Source organism: Takifugu flavidus, chromosome 16, assembly GCF_003711565.1.
Source record: "Takifugu flavidus isolate HTHZ2018 chromosome 16, ASM371156v2, whole genome shotgun sequence".
Lineage (NCBI taxonomy): Eukaryota > Metazoa > Chordata > Actinopteri > Tetraodontiformes > Tetraodontidae > Takifugu > Takifugu flavidus.
In genome coordinates, this window is record NC_079535.1 from 1792800 (window position 1) to 1816336 (window position 23537).

Consider the following 23537-nt stretch of genomic DNA (forward strand, 5'->3'; position numbering starts at 1 on the left):
AATATGACAAAAACAACAATCTATTATTAGGACAGATAAATAAAAAGAAACTTGCCATTGCAGAAATACAGAATAATGAGGATTATTTTTTATTAATTTATCTTCAGTTTCAATAATATCATTACAGAAAAAACATCCTCTTCATTATATTTATACAGTAGTAGTAGAATGCTGTCATTGCTTCATTACAAGTGCTGGTCATAGTTAATAGTGTGTGCAGTGTGACACTGACTTCAGTCCATTGTTATGAATCACTCCACACAAAGGCAGTTTATCAATAACCTGCTTCTTCTTACTCAAATGAATCTATTTAGGTTTAAGTGGTCCTCGATGGGCAGGTGCCAGGATGCGTGGTGAAGCTGCGTTCATGAATGTGGTCACCCCCTGAATGACAACATCAAAACAGCTGCAACGAATGTCACCATGTGCTTGTACTTTGTGTCACTGGCATGAAAACAGCATTAATCCCCAAAAGGTGTGTGGTGCACTTGAGGTAACTGGGAAGAACATCCGACAGAGAACTCAGTGACATGATAGCGTTGGTACCAGAGCCTGGATGTTTAAAGTTCATTCGCTCCGTGAAAAAGAAAAACCATCCAAAAGGCTGTTATGTCAAATCAGAAATCCCACCCAAGTTGCTGCACTGGTGGTCTCACACCTGGACTGAAACCTGCCCAAAGAGGACAAACAAGCACCCCTTTATAAGCATGCAAATGAGGTTAAGGGGGAAAGGGTAAAAAAAGAAAGGGAATGAGGACAAGACAGAATACAAGGACAGTGAAGGAAGACTCAATCAACTGACCAGAAAAAGCAATTCAAACCCAGAAAATTCAAACTGGTGCTGTTTTTTGTTTCGGGAAAAATTGCGACATTAAAAACGAATCCGTATCAGGTATCTGATCAATGTTGGAACAAAAGTTTAAGGGGGGAAAAGCCTCGTGGACCTTTGTGTACATATAATAAAATCAAAGCAAGCATTTTAGCAGCTATTCCATTATGAGACCTTTGAACATGTCAGTCAGGTTTGATCACACTCAGCAAGAATCAAAAGAATTCCAAGTTAAGTTCTGCTACACTGTTGTACGTTTGGGAGTAAAAGACATTTAAATCATCCTTGTTAATAAGTGAACAGCTTGAGATTAGTCATCAGTGTGATATCAGAACCATCAAGCCCGACTGGTTGAAGCAAAAAGTGAAGTAGGACTTTAGAGAGGGAGGCTGAAAAGACATCAGAACGGAATTGGCAACCATTAAATTGGATAATTCCTTTAACAAGCACCGAAACACTGATACAGTAGAAATACACCAGTAATGAAGGTTAACAAGCACCTCAATGTGACACCCTGCTTCCAAGTGATGAAGACTCTGACTTGGTTTATTAGAATATCTTTTTTTTCTTTTTAAATTGTCATCAGAGTTTTCCAAAAGAGGACCCAAAGTATCACAACTGCCCTGTGGTGGTGGGCTGCAGTACGGCTTCTCTTTCTCTTAGACAAAATAGAATCATTTCTCTTGTTTTAGCGAGCTGTTGTTCATAATTTTCAGCAGTTTGGCAAATAACTTAATTAGTGTAAAAATGTTGTGGAACCGGTCCCTGTCCACAAATAATGTCCCCCACTTAAGACAGCAGCACTCGGACTCCAGACAGTCTGGCTTCACTTCAATACATGTGACAACGCAGCGCACATCTCCTATCACGTCAATGGCAGCACTCGCTCAAACAGCTTTTCGTTTGTGGTTTTATTTAACAAACAAGATTAGCATTGTCACATACAAGACGGCTTGGAGAGAAGCTGTCAGAATAATAATTGGTGTTAATTTTAAGATGACAATAATTCCTGGAAGGACCAAAATTAGCACATCTTATGAATTAAGCGTTGCATCCGCGTCGCTGTGCGGTAGTTCATTTTGACTTGCATATGGCGTTTTATTTGTTGCAATATTCCCTAGAGCATCGAACATGTATTAATGCCAACTGAAAATAGTCCATTGACAAAAGGTTCTCTGCTTTGAGATTGGCACAATCACTGGTTGTGGTCTTTTAACAGGATCTCTAGAAATTAAGAGAAATAAATTAAAACAATCACACTATCCATAGTTTATCAATCGTCAAAGTGCAAATATCAAAGATTATACTATTTAAGTTTTACATTGTTTTACAGTGTAAACTTTGTACCTGTACATCTGCTGAATACAGGATTAGACCATACTATTAAAAGTTAATATAATAAATACTATATATATATATTTTCTTTTTAAATTATTATCATTATCATATTGTTAAAGTAAAACCAAATTAATGGTTACAGTATGGTCACTATTAGCTCACATTGCTGTAAAGTTGGCTACTGTTGGAATTCAGTCAGTTAAATGGCTTTCGTTGACCGTTGGTAAGCTTTGTATCTGGGGAAAACACAAAATATTTAACTCTTTTTCAATTTTTAGCAAGAACTAAAATATTGCACTTGTACAAACTATCTTTCCAACTGCAATGAAAATGCAACTACTTTAAAGTCATGTTAATGTCTTGATCAGGAAGTGATATACAATTACTGCACAGAGGGAGAATGAAGAAGTGGAAGTACAAGAAATAATGAAGATGGGGAAGAAGGATAAGGAGGTAAGGGAGGAACGGGTCTTTATATCTCTCTAGCTAACAGGGAAAAGGGTTAATGCACAAAGCAAATGAACAAGACAGAAGAGGGTGTGATTACTACTGAGATGATAATATTCAATCAGAATCATGATCATAATAATAAAAAGAATATTAATTCGAATATTAAGAATATTAATAATAATAATATCATCAAGATAATAATAATAATAATATTACAGAATCTAATGTTTTTTAATTTCATCTTTTCTTTTCTTTAAAATACACTGATCTCCTCAGTGCAGACCAATGAGGATTTTGCCTCTGCTGGCTCCGACTGGCTGTTGCATATGACATCACAGCTGATGGCGACCAGGTAGACATGCATCACTTCCTGCCCCTACCAATTTCCTGTCCAGACAGGAAGTCCTGGCACTGCCATGGTAATCGGTAGCAAATTAGATTGTAGTCTGCAGAAATATTAAAAGTTGAATTAAACAAGTAAACAAACAAACAAACAAACAGGTGTTTGTGTAGACAGACAGCCGAGATAAGTCACACCTGCATCATAACCTTCCAATGACCATGACATCCACAACCTCTCCCTTACGCAGTTCCACATACTGCTCTGTTTTAGGCGGCAGCATCAGCAGACCGTTGGCACTCCGCATCGACATTAACCTGCTGGATACCTGGTTACCTGTACAAACAGGGAGCAACAATCTTTGTTTGTGTGTACAATATTTACAAATGAAGAAACTCTAAATGAGGAAATCACTGATGTATACAGGAAGTATTCCACACCATTCTGCAACTATGTATGCATGGTTACCTGTGCTTTGTGCCCAGGGCAGCGGCTCCTGATGATGCCAGGTGAGAATGCAGCGATGATACTCCGGTCGAGGATCCAGTTTTACATCACATGAAAGCTGGAAGTCATGCAGCCGTATTTAGCATAAAACTGCATTTCCAATAACTACTAACAACCACTATAACACATTTAACCTCTCCTTCTACATTGAATTTAAAGGTGAATTTATGGGTGATGATGACCTATTGGATTGCTAGTCATCGAGAGCTACAGTCCAGGCGGGTTTTCCGTCCAACCAGGTAGAATCCCGGCTGGATTGACTCCCGCAGGAACTGGGTGACCGTGACATATTTACTATTTATCCATCCGTCCATCCATCCATCCATCATCCATCCATATATGTGTATGTGTGTGCATTTTACCCTAGCTTTAATAATTGTAGGTCTGGGGTCCAGAATGCCTTGCATCTTCCTCAGAGCCGGAATCACAAACAGGTTACAAGTCACCACTGCAGACACTGGGTTACCTTGGAAGCAGACACAGCTTCACTGTCTCAGCTCTGTTACTAACTAAACCTTTAAAACCACAGAAAATACTATCAAGCTGACATGAGCACCTTCCTAATGTTGAAAGTATGAGTAAAACTGCTGCCTCCCTCCCTTTTGCCATCACTTGTCCACATTATTTGGTAATTTATTACTAACAGAAAGATGTTTAACAGAAAGATGTATATTCCACATCAACTGTAAGTCAGTTTACTCCAGATATAATGAATAGCATTGTCTTATTCCTTCCAGCTGTACATCTGTTTCTTTTTGCCAAATACAAAGACTAAAGAAGGATACTATTTTTTTCTTGCCTGGTTCAGATAAAAATAAGAAAAAAGTCATATACCTTTAAATATTTGGGGTGCTAACTGCTTACAGTGCACAGAGGTGTGATGATTAACCAGTGGAATTTCAGATAAGACTGACTCAATACACACCCTACAGATATAAGTGCCACTCTGCTCTCAGAATATTTATCCAGACAAATAAAGGCTCATTTTGGGCCCCGTCCATGTCAATATTTAACAGCTAACTTTGTAATTCTGGGGCTCAAGCTGTAATAACATAAAATCACAACCCGGGTGTTATATTTGCTATCATATCTGCCATGATTCATTCGTTGTTACAAAATAAGAAATGTTCCCAATAGTAAGAGATTTGCAGGGGCAACGGACCACAATGTGCAACTCGATGGTTGGTTACCCTATTACCTGGCAGAGCAAAAATGAGTTTGCGAGCTCCGTCAATGTCAACCGTGGCAAAGGTAGTAGGAAGACTGAAGGGCAAAAACGGGATAAAAATAAAAATCATGACAACAAATCCAATAAGAACAAAATATCCAGAATGTACAGGCTAACAACAACAATGGTAACACATCTACCGGTATGCTAATTAGAAATAGTGAGATTGGTGCACACATAAAGTCCTGACCAGGAGTCAGCAAACTTGGGCCATGGCTCACTTCATTATTGGGGGTTTTAAGAATAGGAAAACATCATTTTTCTTGATCAAGTCCAAAAGCTTTGTTTAAATTAACTGGATTTTTAAGCCTTGGCACTGTGAAATGGATCATTAAAACATTGTTTAAACATAAAATTGGTCATAAATTCTCCATTGCAGAAAATGTTGTGATGCTGTTTCCTAAAAACTCTGTTGATTTACCACATTTGTTGTTAAGGCAATCACAAACACACTTCCGGACATATGAATCTATTTTAACTTGGTAACTTTGGTATTAAATAGAAGCTATCTTTAATTGACATAAACATTTACAATGCAAGTATGTTTGTTTTACTGTAATTTGTCAGCAATCCAACCCATCAAGTAGAATAGAACAGTGGTAGCTAACTGTATTGCTAGCTACAGCTGGAAAAACATAGTAAAGTAAATCATATGATTAGAAGCCAATCTTTGACAAGTAAAATTTCCCCAACTAACTCTATTCTCACCCAGGCTTCATAAAGACTCGTCCAAAGTGGATCTGAGCATGAAGGTCAATATCCAGCACCTGCTTTAGGTAGTCCTGATGAGACACACAATCACATCGCATTTCATCTTGGAAATTTACAAACTAGTCAGCAAATGAGTGAGGGCAGTTTGAGGAGAGGGCTCATTAGTTGGAGCTTACCTTTTCTCCCATGGACACCCCACCTGAGGTGATGATGACGTCAGCACGGCTGATCCCCTCGTGCAGCGCTGACAGCAAGTCATCGGGGCTGCAAACACACACAGGGTGTATCAAGCCCACCGACTGTCCGTTAGTGTTCATTCACAGCAGAAATCAAACTTAAACTCAAATCAAACCTCAAATAGTACATACCGCGAGTCACCCCAAGGGTTAAAAGCCAGTTTAGATTTAAAAACTTTCTACAAAATCAGTGAAATGATAACATATGACCTCATTTCTTTTCTCATCACTGACAGAGTCGTGGTTCAAGATACCACATTTCCTTTGTTCCAACCAACTTTGAATGGAGTACAGGAAATCCTTTAATATTTATGAATCTAAAACTTTCCTACTTGTCTCCAACAATTCCGAGGTTGATGGTGGGATATCCATGCTCCTGGATGGTGGACAACAGTGTTGACCTGTTGGAATCTCTAATCTTTCCTGGGTGAAGGTCATCCTCTGGATTCAGGAGCTGCACATGCACAAACAGGAGCTGTTTTTTTAAAAACATGCTGGAAGTCCTTGATTTCCACTTTCCCTACATGTCAAAGATGGCCTTCATTCCAATCTCACAGGCAGTTGAAGCACATAAACACAGACAACATTTGGGTATCTTTGCATCCTGTCTGACCTTGGACGCCCTTAAAGTCTCAGCACTTAGTAGTTCAAGTTCATAAAAACAAATTGTGAGGTAGACGCCATTTTTTACGGGAGAGCAAAACCAAGATTTTAAATAGATTGTTTTAAAGATAAGCACTGAAGGTTGTTAGCAACTGTATGGAATTTGTAGTCTAACGCCAATTCTAGTTTTCAGTTTCTGAGCAGTTCCTTTATTATTTTCTTTTTTCTAACTCAAAATGTGCTTTTGTTTGTACCTCATTTCCCGTGGACATGACAGCCACCACAGGGAACTTGTGGACGCTGACCTCAGTCATTCCCACTGTAGCCAGCAGGCCGATCTCTGACGGGCCCATATGTGTTCCTTTAGCCAACACACACTCCCCTCGCCTGATGTCATGACCAATTGGCCTGTACAGTCACAGAAGGGTCAATTTAGTCAGTGGGGCTGTTGAGCAATTCAAAAATAAATAAAAACTGTGACAAATATAAATTACAGCAATAATCATTAGAGTGGTTCTATTAGTAGCTTTTAATTTCTAACCAAATGAACACAGTGAGTAAAGCAATGACATACTGCTAAAAACAACGCATTCAATGCTAATGTCATTCAAAATAATGGTCACATGGATCGAAAATATGAGTTATCCTTACAATCTTTCATTATCATGTCTTTAACAAAGCTACCGTGAATGGGGAAGGTTTTGATTGGGTGTCGCTGACGTGCCTAAATTCTTCCAACCAAACCTGGTCTATAGGTCACTGCCTTCCACTTTGCATGTTATTTATGGTTCATGGACTTCTGGCTGCACATCAGCTCGACATGCGGACCAATAACCGTGGCAAACATTTATACATGCACGTGCGCTTACGCCTGGTTTTGCATTTACCGTACTCTGTGCAGCTACTAATAAGAAATTATTTCCAGATATTTGCTGCTACCTGGAGCTAACTGAGGCGTATGTACGCAGATTCACTAGAGGTGTTAACTTGCTGTTTCCACCAGTGTGGTGCTTATAGTCAGAGGGCAGCATAGAACTTTACAAATCAGTTACAATCATTTTTTTTAAGAAGAATATCTTTTCTATGATTATTTGCCATTTCGACAGCTTCCTACAGCAGCTTTGGTGGTGACTCTGCGATCCCTTGCAATTCTTAAGCATTTAACGGTCATTTGTTTTTACCTGATGTCCTGTCCGGGCCGGGCCTGGACCATAATCCTCACCTCAAGCTCCTCTGTGCCCTGAGATAAGAAGGACAGAAAGGCTGATACAGTCCACCATGAACAGCCAAACTAAGATGGCGCTTGTTTACTTACATCCTCAGACTCCCGTAGAAGCTCTGTATCTTCTACCTGGACTACAGCATCAGCTCCACAAGGAATAGGAGCTCCAGTCGTCACCCTCATCACCTGACCTGGCATTATTGTGTGAGTGGGCTACAAACACAGACAACTTCAATGCATATTTATTTCTGAGGTCTGTGACAGCGCTTTAAGCGAACAACCAATAGAGAAATGATACCACAAATCTCCCTTTCTGCATATGTTTACACAGTACAACTAATGTCCCACTTTAGTAAAGACATTTCACATCAGCCTGATATGGATATTAAAAAGAGAGAAAACTCATTTTTTGGACAGAGGGACTTTCCCCCCTCACAACAAGGGGGAAAAGTTATGTCAATTTGGGCTCTGCAAATATTTTGGAACTGATCAGATGCACATTTTCACAAAATAGAAGTTGAATTAACTAAAACACTTATACAAAGGTAACTTTTTAAAGTAAGAAAATGCAACCAAATTGTGATGCTACATTCCTAATGCAACACACAAGAAACTACAGAACAAGGAAAAGAGCAATTACTATTTTTATATTTCATGCAGTGAAAATGCTAAAGAGAGTGTATAAATAAAGCAGATGCCCCAGTATTTTTGTATGAAAATTAAATGCATCATGTATTGAAAGTGACCTGCTGTCCAGCCTGCGATTCCCCCATGATGAAGCGATCTCCTGGCCCATCAGCAGCTACAGACAAAATAATGAGAACAGAATAATGTCTGAACAACTGACAACATACATGGAATTTAACCTGCAAATAAGCAAATGCTAAAGTATCGCCTGCCCATCCTCATCCTTTTGGAGTAGAAGGGTTTTAGTACTCTATAGACTGTAGCAGCTACTGAATTTATCCTTGTGCTTGTACTGGAGCAGATTTTCCATAGGCACACTTGTCTGAGGTCTGATGTAGGACCCCTCTGGCTTTAGTGGCCCAGTGATTTGTGGATTAGTTAGGAGAATTGCTGTTGCCATCTTGGATTCTCACATAAATCAATGCTATCTACTGGCAACACCCACAGAATGGAAACACCAGCGCAGGCCAAATGTCAATATCTTGAAAAGAAAAAAAGGAATTTTGCTCCATTGCCATTTTACAGAAGAGCTACCGGTATGTGAATATTCCATCAGGTTTAGAAGAAGGATTTGCCAGCCCAGGTTCACAAATCATGTCATGTCCTCAAGCTGCTGTTGTGTGCGTGGGTTTGAGTATTCTATGCGTGGTACCATAAATTGCTCTATTGTTCCAGAGATTAGACCTGTAGACCTGAAACTAGCATCTCAGGCTACGTTCCCACTGCAGGCCTCCATGCTCCAAGATCCCATTTTTTATGTTTGTGTGTTCAGACAACATGTTTCAATGTGGCCTGCCTGCAGACTGCAATGTGAACAGCTTACACTCCTGAAGTGAAGCCACATGTGCAGTTGAACATTCCTGATGTCATGCACAGAACATTGAAGCTAGTCTCCAGTTTAACAGTGTGCAGCAGCAAATTTGTGAGCAACTGCGATAAGACCACACAAGTTTGGCTTGCACCGAAGTGTGACCCCCTCCCAATAATAATTAATTCTGCTCCAAGTCTTTTTTATCTCTCCACTGGCTAACTCCATTATTGCTGTCTTCTTTTTTTATCATCGTAATGATGACGTCCTTTTCCACAGAGCTGTAACAGGCGGGCCAGCTCGGTGGTGGGGATGAAGCTGAAACCTCTGGCGACAGTGGCAGAGAGGAGAGCTATTGACAAACTGCGGAGCATCATGGACAATGTCCGCCACCCTCTGCACACTGTCATCCACAGCCAGAGAAGCCTGATCAGCCAGAGACTGCGCCTGCCCAAGTTCATCAGACTGTTCAACTCCTCACTGGGGGGTAGGAGGGCCAACAGAAGGACTGGAATAACATAATACTGTGATATCCATTCATTCAGTTCATTCAGCCATCTATTCATTTATTTACATTTTTATAGTTTTATATTTATATTTATATTTATATTCTATTTTTAATTTATTCTATTTTATTTCTTATTTTATTCTATTTTTATTATCTTTAATAGGTTTAATGGTGTGTAATGGTGGTGGGAAATTTTGTACAGTGCTGTACGTTTTTTTGGAGATGCTAATTTCCCTGATGGACACCCCCTAAAGGGATCAATAAAGTACTCTTGAATCTTGAACATATGTTGCTCCAGAAAGACGTCAAACTGGCATTAAATGCTGGCTGTTCATGTTGCATTAAAAAAAAAAAAATCCAGTACGCATCCAATTCAGAACCATAGTTGGAAGTGACCTGAACTGGATTTGACTTGTGCTGTTCACGCTGTCAGAAACAAAGCAGATTCAGGTCACGTTTGAGCGAAAAAAATCTGATTCAGGCCACTTTGGCGGCAGTGTGAATGAAGGCGAAGGCAAAGTTGCCCAGCACAAAACTGAACTGAAGCAACTTCAGCTTTGATAGAGCAGCTGAATTTAATAGTTTTCCATGTAGGTTCCATCTCTTTAAGTTTGCATAGAAGAGCCAGAACGTTGTTCCATCTGTCTTCTTTATCACTAGCATCAGCTTCTTTCAGCACTTTTTTTACACCTGAGTACAATTATTATGTAATTAAATTCTTTAACTGTTTCTGGTTTAAGAAGCTAAACAGATCACTTTGGCTGTGTAATACTCGTATTTCTGCCTGATATAAGTAGTCTCACCTCGTACAGCATAGCCATCTTTAACAGAGGCGGGAAATGGAGGAAGATTGTCTTTGGCATAGATGTCCTGAGCAAGCACGCGGCCCAAACCATCTGGAGAAAAGAACAAAGGTCACGTCAGTAATCAGCTGATCTGGTCTAATTCACCAATAATCACACACATATGCAAAAGCCTCACCTCTGTAGTTAATAACTTCGATTCCCAAGATTGGTGTCATTTCTAGAACAGTTATGAAGGCCTTGTCCATGGATGTTAATGGGAACGGAGACATGCGATGACGGCGTGCCACTTTGCGGATGTCCACGGCACTGTGACCTATGCACAAAAATTAAAGAGAAAAGAGGTGAGCATACAGAAGAGATGACGGTGAGAACACACACACACACACACACAACTTACTGGCTCTTAGAATGTTCTCATTACTGCCACATCGTGACTGAACCTGCACAGAGACAGAGAGATATTCTAGTTGTGTTCGTCGTAGCCATGTTTAAAGCAACAGCCCCTCTGTGTTGTGTCTTAACTGCGCAATATTATCAGAAACTACGCTTAGGATAGAAATGCTATCAATTAAATTGGGTAACTCAACCATGAAATTAATTCTAGTTTTGTGCTTCTGCATTTCTTTTGTCCAGTTTTGATAAAAACCTGCTTCTACTCAAATCTGTGTGGGCAAAATCTAAAAACAAATAGGATTGTAAAGCGTGTAGTCATATTAAACAGGAAAGGTTTCAAAGTAATGCCGTGTGCACGGATCCCCTGGACACTGTAAAGCACAGACGCTGTTCCTCAGGGTAATTTAGAGTCCCCTATCCACCTCATCTGCATGTTATTGGACTGACAGGACACTGGAGTGTGCTAAGCTACGAGGCCACTGTGCTAACCACCGCAAAGAAACGTGGCCAATTCATTTTGGTGACTGCAGCTCCAAGTCCTGGAGCCCCTTTAATGAAAACTGGGGTCAGTTGCAATTAATGAAAAAGGCTTGTTACTGACTGCATGCCATCAAGAGATTTTAATTATTTTTGAGCCAGAGCTGAGATGAGTTCAAGGCCTCATGTCCCAGACCTCAGTGCCCTGTTCATCAAGTTACACACAGTACAGTAACTTTCCTCTCCACAGTCAGGGTGCTACATATATTCGTTGATTGACTTTATCAGACAATGATTGCCACACTTCCTGTTTATTTAGGTTCCTATGTAGTGTGTGTGTGTGTGTGTGATGAATTCTACATTTTATTAGTCCATCACTGATTATTAGAACTTTGCCTGCAGTTCACTTGTAAACGAGGAACCTCAACTGAACTGAGAAAACTTCATTTCTGAAGGGGAATTGTTACATCTTGGTATATATATATAGAAGCTTTTTCTTTTTTAAAATTAAAGAAAGTAGTGCTGGGATCTGCTTTTAGGTACAAAGACAAAAGTTCCTACATGAGCACATCAGCATTGTTTCTTTCCATCAACACAAATTGGATGTTTTATTTTGTTTTGGACTAAATTTACACCAAATTCAAAAGATGGCTGCATAACACCAGTTGAACCGAACGTTCAACGGGGATTGTTGCGCTAATTCATGTGAATGTACCACAACTTGAGTCATTTCTCACAGACTCATTCACTCCCATTCAAATCCAGGCCCTGAAGCATTTCACTAAAGTGAAGTGAACATGGCTGCGGGCTCTAAAATGCCATGCAAGTTCTGAGCCAAGACGCTGAAACCCCACTACCAACGCAGATCTCATGCAGAACCACGTAAGAGCGGAAGTGAAAAAATTACATGAAATTCATGGTCACATTTAGGGATTTCAATTCTAATGTCAAACGACACTTATATTTGTGAAGGACAGCAGGATAATATTCACAGGGACAATAGAGGCAGAAACAATGAGTAAAAACTTCCATCATGCAGCAATTACCCTGCGAAAATTAGAATTTGGATCTGCTGTGTCATGCCAACACGCCTTTATATGGATTTGGTAGGAGAATGAATTGGATTTACGGTTACGGCTTTGTGATGCTCTGCGTGCATGAGTGAAAGCTTGTGTGTACCTTGGGGGTCGGACATGAGGCGGTGGAAAGGCGGGAGTTTGCCTGTGTTGCCCGTGGTGACTCGGAAGGGGTGGAGCTTAAAGAGGCCGAATCTCGAGGAAGCACCTGAACACCTCGAGAAATGATCGAGTCTGGGATCTACACACACACACACACACACACACACACACACACACACACACACACACACACACACACACACACAGTAAACAAAAGCTTTATCCATATTCATGAAATGTTCCATTAAGCATCAGTCTCACTGCTTCAGCATCCAACCAAAACAAAACAGCAAATGTGGTTTTTCATGCATTTTCTTTCAATTTGAATGCGAAGAATTTCCCCACAAATCTGTTTTTCATCACAACACTTAATGCACAACTTAACATTTTACTTTAAAGCAGTAGAATCAAAACGGGATTCACTGAAACTGTAGTTTTAAATGATTTAAACCAGATTACAGATGAATATAGTAGTTAAGTATCTGCTGTGAGAAGTTTATTGAGTCTTCTCTTCCCTTAGCAAAGGGGGGGGATCATTGGGTTACGGAATTTGCTCTCACATCATATGTGGCACATTCACATGGGATAATAAAGTCTGTGTTTCCCTCAAATTCACTGACCTGATCGTGACTCTAATTATTTCTACCATTGGTAATGTAGTAGCACAAAATGATTATTTCATGATTAATGGCTTTGCAGCACAGTCATTTAAACATTTGTGTGTAGAAAAATATGTCATGCAAATTAAATTACATGTAAATCACTTGAATAGATGGAAAAAATGCACGTGAAATTAGGATTAGACAGGAATTTGAAGCCAAGTCCCAAACTAGCCGAGCCATTTTACTGGATTATTGAACTGCAGCAAAGTTTTTTTATGGTTTCTGGGCCTCACCGGCTTCCTGTATGATAGACAATCATTTAAATTCTAATAAGCTTTTCAATCTTTATTGTTACCGTTATATCACATCAGTGGAACCATGGACATTTTGGCTTGTTCACCGTTTTTTCTGCGTGTAAATTAAACAATAAAACCTCTAATTTGATAATCTGCAGATATGTATTTACTTTTCGTGTTCATTTGGGGGAAAAACAAAACAAAAAAGCTATTAATCCTGGATTAACAAAAGATCCTTTGCTGTTAATGACTGTTTGAAGTCTGGCCTCCATAAACAACACCAGTTGTATCCAGCTGTTGAATTGCTGTTTTTTTATCTGCCTAAAACTTTAAAGAATTTTCATTTTTCCTTCCTCAGAAACTCATGGTATTCTGTGATATTTCCCATCACTGATGTCAGCAATGGATTTTATGTACAAAATTCTTGATTTGATTACCGGTACATCTTTGGTACTTCCAAAGATGTTTTGATCATCTCTCCTTGCAGTGATGGTCTAACTCTTTTGGTGATGCTGCATCCATCTAACTGTGTTAGTTCCAGTCAAACAGTGAAGAAAATTTAAATTTAACCCATAAATTCAACCATATCTCCTGTGTCATGTGATTTAAAGCAGAAGTCCTAATTCTTGATGCTAAAACTGGAGGTATAAAATGGCTGCAACAGTCAGACCAGTTGTTTGTCTGCAGTTCAATCACGTGCTGTTTTATTCCAAATGCTGGTATATTGAGGCAAAAGATGAAATTTATCTACGTAATTGCTTAAATCTTTATGGACCTACAAGTAAATTGTATTTATAAGAAAGTGCTGGACAGATTATATATACGTGTGTATGTGTGTGTGTGAGATTTATCAGACTTTTTCACAATAAAAATCACCTTAATTCGCAATTCACAATCTCTGGCCACACCAAAGAAAAACTGACTGTAATGTAACATTACTGATAATATGGCCTGTGGACTGTTAGCCATGTTCATAAAGAACCACCGTTAATATCAGACATTCAAATCAAAACTCGATTTACAAATATGAACTGATTCACTTGAGATCAAAGTGCATTCAAAGACCTCTCCATATCTGCACAACAAAGAATGGGAGGGGAGGATGGGTGTGCATGTGTGAGGGTCTCACCTGCTCGTCATGGGAACAGGAACAAGTGAAATGAGAGGGAGGGGCAGGTGTGTGTCCGGGCAGGTAGGGACCCCCTTTAGCCATGATCACAGCATGGCTCGTCTGATGAACACACATGCATGCAGGGATATCCAAAAAGGACAGACAGACAGAGGGAGGGATGTCCCCACACACAGACAGGTGAATGAGATGAAATGACTCCATTATGACGTCACAAATGAGAACGGCCCTGTCTCGCCGTTACCTTGGCAGCGATCGCCGCTGCGGTGATGTGCGAGGAGCCGTGCTGGTGATGGTGGTGGTTGTGCGCGTGTCGGCTTCTCCTCCTGTCGTCCTCCTCGTCCTCCTCTTCCTCGCACTGGGTGCCGCGTTCCATGGTGTGTGTGTTGGAGTGCGCGTTGCTGTGCGCGTTGCTCAGCGGCGGGGAGGAGGAGGGCAGCTGCTGCAGGGCGGCGTGCGTGGCTTTCACCCCAACTGTTGCCTCGCGCAGCAGGTCGATGGCGTGCGGCAGAGCGGGAAGAATGAACTGGAAACACTCCTGCGAGACAACAACGCCGGAGACCCATTCAAAAAGCCTGTCAAACTCAAAGATAAGACGGCTCAACATCAAAAGGAGACGTGGCAGCGCTTCTAAATGATGCTGTCCCACTTGTCTTCACATCCGTTGCTTCAGATTCTTATGATGTCACAGCCTGAACATTTAAAGCTTTCAGGCGTCCATGAACACCTGTTTGATATAGTCTTTGACAGCGTTTAAAACCACCTCCACTATTCTGTGTTGCTGCACAACACACTGAGTATATGGCTTTTGGTTTGAGTGTTCATACATAAAACAATTATTTTTCATTTAAAAGCAACACCGTAAACAGACCATTTTATACAGACAAAGCGGCCCCACTGAGCTTGAACCAATTTCTGTCATGAACTTCACCTCAATGACCCACGTTTCCCAGTTTGTTTAAGTCTTGTGAGATGAAACCCAAAAGAATTGTACCTGAGAGCCCTTCTTGCTCCCTGGCAGGTTGATGATCAGAGTTTTACCACGGATTCCACACACAGGCCTGAAGAAATGGCAGTAAAACAGAGATTAGACCAGGAGAGGAGCTGATCCACACTGAGCAGAAAACAGAGGTGCACCTCCTGCTGTGGGCAGCATGTCTGAATAACTATTAAAGGAGACACCAAAAGATCATTACCTGGACAGCATGCCCAGAGGAGTGACATTCAGCGAGCCCATCAGCATGGCCAGAGCCATTCCAGGAGCCTCTCTCTCGATCACCTCTTTGGTTGCCTGGGACGCAATCGTCCGCTTTTAGTTGCAATATTTAAACAGCTCGTCTGCCCGGTTACTGCATCTCCACAAATTACTTGTCAGAAATATGGACCGTTTCCTATATCACCGGCTTTATTGCTGGTATGTGTTCTGCACATGCACAGTTCACAATAAAGTTGTAAAATCCAGGCACTCGTACCTCAGGGGTGACGTCACGTGGCGCGAATCCAGTTCCTCCAGTAGTGAGAATAAGATTCAACTCAAGGTCGTCACACCACTCTAAAAGAGTTTCCTGCATCCGTGTAAAACACACACAAGCTCTGATACATCAATACACAAGTGGTAGAGTCCACATGTGGCATATTAGAGGGTCTCCGTTACCTTAATTTCATCAATCTCATCTGGAACTATCTTGTAGGCTACGATGACGCCCCCTAATCTGCAGCGGTAACACAAAGAACACCTGAATGTTATGTTGGAGCAGATCATCAGGCTTTCCAAAGATCCTCGAGGCTCTTATGGGATTCACAGAAAATGATTTCAAAATGACTTGATTAAACTAAACAGAGAACAGAAACATTCCCCTGTTTTTTTAATGCATAATACTACAGTGTTGCACCAACCTGTGTTTGAAGGTTTCAGTTCATGCTTTGTTCATGTGAGTTTGGGCTGGGAGGAAATACACCCAATTGATAATTATTTCATTTATTCAAGAGGAAGTCATGTCTATCCAGCGTATTTTAATCGTCAACCAAAGAACACACAGCCGATGCCCAGACACTAACACTGTGAAGGCATACAGAGCTGGACCTGGATCTACCCACAGCTCCAGGGTTGCCTTGTCGACCAGCCTGCTGCAGCTAACAATCCTAGGGAGCAGCAACGAGAGGAGCTGACAACAGTGCAACAGGTGCTGGGATTGTTTATTTTCAGAGCCCATTTCAAGACAACTCCTTCCATTTCATTTATATTCCATTTCAAAGCCAGACCCTGATGGGAGAATCAGCCTGCTTTGTTTTGAATACTGGGTAATCCTTCTATTACTCAGAGGCTCAGACAATAAGACACAGATCTACTCACAGTGAGGGATCATGGACCAGGTCCTTTAAATTGACTCCACTTCTGTCCTCAGCCAGGTTCCTGAAGCAACTGTCACTGACTGAAAGAAAACCCAACACACGACCTTTAAGGTGGTATTCATAACTTCCGAATGAAACTCAAGACAGATGTGGGGAAAATATATAGAAATTAAGAAGTTTGAGTGGTTTCTACACAGAGAAGAAAGGAAATTTGTCCAGTAATTGAGACAGCCCCCTTCTTCATCAGGATAATCGGAGGTGTTGTGTTAAAAGTTGGGGTTGTAAATGTGCATCTTTAACCTGAACTGGTCAGACAGCAGATTCTTGTCCTGAAAGATTTAAATACTTTGTTGGATGACTGTCCAGATGATAACCTTGAGACAACATGGCTGTTAGCTTAGTTCAGCGGGACTGGAAACAAACTGGTGGAATACAAATATGCTAATGGAGGCCAAACACATGAGTGGCCTGCAAAAACAACAGAATCAAATAGGAAAGTGCAGCAAACTCTCATACGAATCCACAAATATTCAATAACTGGGGCTAAATCCGAGCTGAGGCTTTTACGCTTCATAGCTCTATGAGGGAAAAAGAAAACTCTTGTTTGAAGTAATACAATGTCCTCAAACTTCAAATCCAGGGTTTCCCTGGTTGTCTCAAGTGTATTTGGAGACCTGATTGAACACAAAATAGCATGTTAAAAATAACAGCTATGACTCAATGTTTACAATGTCTGATAGGATGAGGACAAAATAGATGTGCAGGACCTTAAAAATTGGAAGGAAAGACAGTGACGTGACACAATTTACAGAGAGAATAGTGAGTACGCAGCAGAAGCAGCGTGGCATCTATCAACGGTGCCGGAAGAACCACAAATCTAAAGTGCTGAGCCTAAAACTAAGAGTACAAATGACGGAAACCGTACATATGTGCATACATGTTCTCTTCCTGACAGCACAGCTGTCATAAAACCAGGTCTAACGCAACATTCAGATTCATTGTGGGTCCTGGATCACACGGATCTGGATCAGCAAATCCTGCTTCAAGTCAACTTGGTCCAATCTGGTCTTCCCAGTCACGTGGTCTCACTGGCAACAATTCCCATGAAACATCCAAACACAACATGCTTGTCAGTGCTCACAAGGCCTTTCTAGTCACTCATCTGACAAACCAATGAGTTTAATTGTTCCACTGTGGGGATTCTTTTGACCCGCATTCGGTGTGGAGACTAAAGCCCTGTCAACAGTTCCTATTTGCAATAATAAATCGGCAAATGCCTTCTAATTCTTGGCCTTTGACAGTTGTCGTCTGCAGTAGGTGTGCATTAAGCTCTTACACACTTTAGATGGAAGCTTGTGTTTGTCAGCTGGGTGGAAGGTTAGCGGCTGTTAGCCGGGATGCTAGTCGCTGCTAGCCGCGACCGTTTTGACATGACTCTCACGTCCACTGACGCTCGGGAAGCAGGTAGCAGCTTTTGGAATGGTGGCTGCAAAACCGAACGCTGCTCCATTTTCTCCTCTTACACCACCATCCAGCATTAGCCGAGGTCATTACTAAAGCTGCAAACCTGAAACCTGCAAAGCCGAATTCATGTCGATTTGACGCCGAGTCCCCCCCCCCACCAAATAACAGCTATAAGGTCGGGCTAACACAACCACGACTCATTAGTAAATAAAATAATAGGGTATAAAATCAAGACACGTTACGCCCATATAAGAGCGAATGAGCCAGGATCCGATAAGGAATATAAATAAAAGCGCATCCCCGCTAGAGGCCAACGTATCGGATCTGCAAAGAGACATGAATAATGCAGCTGATGTAGGCTCTGTAACGCCACACTGGGGGAAATATATATTTAATTGTGGCAAGGTAGCGACACGCCGCACCACCAAAAGACCCCAAAAATGAAGCAAACCTGCGTTAACCTCAAAACCAGAAAGCAACCGCTAGATGATAAAACAAGTCCTTCATTTTGAAAATCTTTTCGAGGACTTTTCTTTCCTGCTGTCCACTTAACGCCGATTTAAATACCCCGACCGACCATTGGACGTTAAGGACAACGTCGTTGTCCAAGACTTTGGAAGCTGTGGGACCTTAGAAGCCAGACCAGAGCGTTTGGAGACGTGCTGCACATCTGTCGGGGCTGTCAAAATGCAGTTGGCGTTAGCAACCGGTTAGCTTAGCATGGAGCAGCACCAGCAGCTAGCCTCGGCACTGAAAACGGCTCGCATCGTGACAGCGACGTTAACGCCACACGGGCGCACGACCCGCACCGGGATTCGCTTCGGTTCGATCTCAAAAGGCCGCCTTACCTGTGAGAATCCCCACCCGTGTCTGATGGTCGTGGTTGGTGAGCACCATCCCGTCCGCCGCCATGTTTACAACCTCTGTCGGTACTGAGCCGGCACATACATAGAAACAGGGCAGCGCTGCTGCTGCTGCTGCTGCGCCTCTGGAGGAGGAGGAGTGCGTGTGTGTACGTGTGCGTGTGTGTGTGTGCGCGCCTGTCCTCTGCTGGAATAAATGTCAGAAAGCGTCAAACGGAGCGAAGAGGCAGACGCGACCAAAGTGTGGACGCAGAGCGAAGTTGGAAACCTGGGAACGTGAACGCACCATTTATTTATAACGGACGGAGCGACGGCAAATAAGGGAGAAGATGGGAAACCATCCAAAACTAATGATAAAATCAAACCAATCAGCAGAAAGGTTCGAACAAATCAGGGAAATCTGGAAAGCCAGCTGGCCAGAATGGATCAGTCTGCAGTCAGAGGAACAAAACGAGTCTGGGATCAACAGAGAGTTGTGATCATGTTTATTAAATGTTTGGATTCTCATGATGGAATCACATCACAAATCATCATGACACCTTCCCCCCATCATTTTGACCCTGGCCATCAAGGTTTGGGGGCCAAACATGTTGATGTTTTGTTAGTTCCTCAAACTTGGAATTTACAGGAATCACAGTCACAAAAAAGTAATTTAGGACATTAAACATGAATTAGGAAATGCTAATGCAGTAAAGCCCACAGTGTCAGTGAAATGTTGCCAAAGACGCGTGTTCTCCAGTGAAGGGAATCTTATAGATAAAACAAATAAAAACGTGCAGAATGTAAAAAAGAGGGTCACACTTTTAAAACCCCGTGTCTAAATCTGAAACCATGAAAATGGAGATGTCGAATTAAACAACATAGTTTATCTCACCAGGTCTAATCAATAGTATTAGGGGGGAAAGATGGTTGATGTTTTGTTTGACTATTGTTAATGTTTACACACACACACACACACACACACACACACACACACACACACACACACACACACACACACTCAAACAGACACACACACACACATTTCAAAGTCCAACGCTCTCTCCCTTTGTGGACAAAACCTTTCACACAGATTTACCAATGTGAGAGCTAATGTTTTTATTCTTAATGCACAGATGTGCAGAATGTTTAAGGATATATTTTCTTTAAAAAGCAAAAGAATCTTGTTTTAACATTTTACAACTTTTGTAAATTCCCTGCTGCATTTAAAAAATGCTAAGTCTAATGCAATCTTCCCTATCTGTTAAATCAAAATACAGCTGTCCATTGTGGCAGAAAAGTTCTGAAATATCAATAAAAGGCATTTAAACGTTAGAAAACTCCTGTCTTCTTTCGTCCCCTGGAGGACAGGATTAGAGCAGCACCCCCAGAAGAGGCTATCTGCACTTCAAAACTGTTCAGCTGTGGACTTGAAATGTTTTTTTGGTTCATTTGTTTTTCTTTTGTTTCACATAGGCTGATACATTCTGAATATTTTCCTGCAATCTCCATGATGTCATTTTTCATTTGTCTTCTTACTGTCTAAATGCGCGAAGCCGTAATCTGGCACAGAAATGTTGTGTTACCTTTACATTATACTTTACAAGTGACTTAAGAGGCAACATAATTTACTAAGAGAGAAACAAGATACAGAGACAACAAAATATAGTGTGTTTGTTCGTCATGCCCAACTTTTGTAGCCAACGACAGATTTCCAGCAGAGGACGCCCTTGTATCAAATCAGCTCATCTGACTAAAAGTCTGGACTCACTGAAGGGCCCATTATCAGCAGAATTTAAAAAAAAAACAACAAACAATTACAATGAAAAAAAATGTTTCAGTTCAACTTACATTAACATAAAGCTTTATGAAGCACCAAATAACAAATTTGCAAAATGTTAAAGGTGTCATTTTTGTTTTTTCCATTGGTCACTGTTAACATTATCATTGGGTGATGCTAGTTCAGTCTGTTGGGAACTGGGCTGAGAAGGGGAGGCTTCTCAGTTTGAGCTCCAATGCAGACAAAATCTGGAAGGTGTTCTGACAGTAGGAGAAGGAGCCAGAACACCTTTATAGCAGAAACTAGCAACTCATCCTGCTTTTGCCCATGTGTACCCTCCCTGTGACCCTGAAAGGGATAAAGTGGATAAGAAGATGAGGTGAATTAGGTCTGTTCATTTAATGGCTGTGCTGCAGGCAGTTATAGAGAATCAAACAGAATTGTTTTATTGGGATTTCCTGTTATATTCTGTATTGGTTGTCTGTCTCTATACACCTCACACAGATTCAATGGTGATGCTACAAATGGTAAAGGTTCAGCAGTATCTGGCTTATGCAAGTCCACTGATTAAATGCAGAGTCCACTGTGAAGCTTTGTTGTACCCAGATGCACACAGGGAGAACATATAAACGCCACACAGAAAAGTGCCTGGCTGCACAGGGGATTTGAACCCAGGACCATCCTAACCACTGTAAACCTTTAGAATGAAGTTAATTAACAAAGCTTGGTTCACTCTCCAATGTACGTTATCTTTATAGTTGCGATGTCATGCTCCCGTGCATGTGTTGGCTCTGTTATCTCCTTATTCCCCGTCGAGAAAAGGCTGGAGTTGACTTTCAGGATCCATTCACCGATCCTTTGGTCATTGTAGTAGTCATCATCGCTGCCCTCCTTCAGCGTCTGCGTCTGCGGTCCATCTTTGTTTGAAGAGCCCTCCGATTCGGTTTCAACAGCTGAATCACTGGAGCACAAGTTCTTTTGTTGTTTAGGATCTGAGAGCCTGGCATCATGTTCACCCCCTCTGCGGTCAGAACCAGGGCCACTAAAGCCCTTCTTGGGCCGTATTGCAGAATCAACAGGTACTGAGGGAGGTGGTTGACGGAGCTGACTGGCTGGCCAGATTACTGCCTTGTTTGCTCCTCCAAGGGCCACATGGGTTTTATTGCATGGCTCTGATTGCAGAATAACTGTCTTACCTTGACTTCCAAACACACCAAACATGGACGTTCCTGTCAACCCGCTTCCATGAGAGGTTTGTGGTTTGACTGACTCCAGTCTGTGCACTGAAGCAGGATCAGCTGAACTTCTGGATCCACTGATTGGAGGTAGAGAGAGGCCTGTCGTCCGTTGAGGGTTATTTAAAGATCTGCTCAGGATGTAGGCTGTGTTGGGGAACTTTGCAGCCGTCTTCATCTGCGCTGGTGGCCGTATTTTCATATCTTCAGCTAATTTGCTCTCCATCCAATGGACGCAGGGGTCTAATTTTTGACTTTTCCTCTTCTTGACATTGAGTCTCCATCGTCCAAGTCTGTCCAAGTCATTTCGGGCAAAAGAACCTTTCATAGTTTTGTCCTCTTCTTGGCAAAGGATCCCATCACTGATTCACATGGGGCCACTTTCCTGTCCTTTATGCTGTCTCACACACACACACACACACACACACACACACACACACACATGCACACGCGCGCACACACACACACACACACACACACACACACACACACACACACACACACACACACACACACAAACGCATGCACACTCTGAGACACTTGATCTGTAACATTACCTGTGAGGCTTCAGTTAATGGAAGGCATGAATCACTGTCACTACAGCCTGGTCCTAAAACATCAGTTAGTCGGACTGAAAAACCTGTTTTTTAAGAGTGAGATATGAAATTTGTCTGTGTGATCTACGTATGTACAAAAGGTCAGTATAATCAGTTTGAATTTGCAAGCAAGTTGAGGCAAAATTGTGTGTAGGACTGAAAAAGAAGGATAAACATTTTCTGGGCCTCGGATTGCCAGTGGTATTAATGGGATTACCTTTGTACTTAAAGAACAAAACTAAAGTCTAAAAAAAACCCCAAAAGATCACAATGGAACCAATAAACTACACCAGCTGTTTGTCTCCTCAGCTGTATTTCTGTTTCGACAAACCAACTGTCTCCTAAATTGAGGGATCAGACATACAGAGGTTGTTATTTATCTTTTATTTAATGACACTGGCACAAATGTTAAGGTCTTCCATTTGGAGTTCTGCTCAGTTTCCCTGGCCCTGATCGTATGAGCCTTGAGGGATACTGAGGATATCGGATACATCAGAGTGGAACTACTGGCCAATGTCGGAACAGAGCAAACAGGAAATGAGCTGTGGAGTCAAACTCAAGGTTTCAGTTACAAGTCACATCTTCTGCTGATGTGTGTGTGATGAGCTGTAAATAAAGGTTCACTTCAAAAGTGTAATGATGATAATTAGTACTAGAAGATGTACACATTTCTTCATTTATGTATTTCTGTATTTTCTCATTTCCTTATTTATTTTTATTTCTGTGTAATCTCTATTCCAATCCTACAAGTTCAGCACCGTCAGCCAAAACTTATACAGAAATACATAAATAAACAAATTCACATACAATGAATATAAATATATATACATAAATAGTCCAAAATTAAATTTAAATTGACCAAAATGTATGTTTTTATCAATTCATTTACCAACAGTCATCCCCTCCGAGTGTAAAGCAAT

General features: G+C 41.3%; 1 protein-coding gene across 5 annotated transcripts; it reads right to left on the reverse strand.

Annotated features, from left to right (window-relative positions):
* Window positions 1-66: 66 nt before the first annotated feature.
* On the reverse strand, window positions 67-19286 carry LOC130539650 (gephyrin-like). 5 transcript variants are annotated; one of them, XM_057058127.1, is made up of 24 exons: window positions 19013-19286; window positions 16702-16780; window positions 16003-16060; window positions 15821-15913; window positions 15545-15639; window positions 15343-15409; window positions 14593-14886; window positions 14349-14450; window positions 12323-12460; window positions 10671-10713; window positions 10449-10586; window positions 10271-10363; window positions 8211-8266; window positions 7558-7677; window positions 7424-7482; window positions 6497-6650; window positions 5972-6093; window positions 5580-5667; window positions 5401-5474; window positions 4663-4727; window positions 3827-3930; window positions 3426-3522; window positions 3155-3293; window positions 67-3063 (listed from the first exon to the last, which is right to left on the reverse strand). In XM_057058127.1, exons 1-23 carry the CDS (start codon window positions 19074-19076, stop codon window positions 3160-3162), a joined length of 2337 nt encoding a protein of 778 aa, XP_056914107.1. In that variant the 5' UTR covers window positions 19077-19286; the 3' UTR covers window positions 67-3063; window positions 3155-3159. The 5 variants fall into 5 exon arrangements, 3 of the variants coding, with proteins under 3 accessions (XP_056914107.1, XP_056914108.1, XP_056914109.1); XM_057058128.1 differs by lacking the exon at window positions 14349-14450; XM_057058129.1 differs by lacking the exons at window positions 12323-12460; window positions 14349-14450.
* Window positions 19287-23537: the final 4251 nt, after the last annotated feature.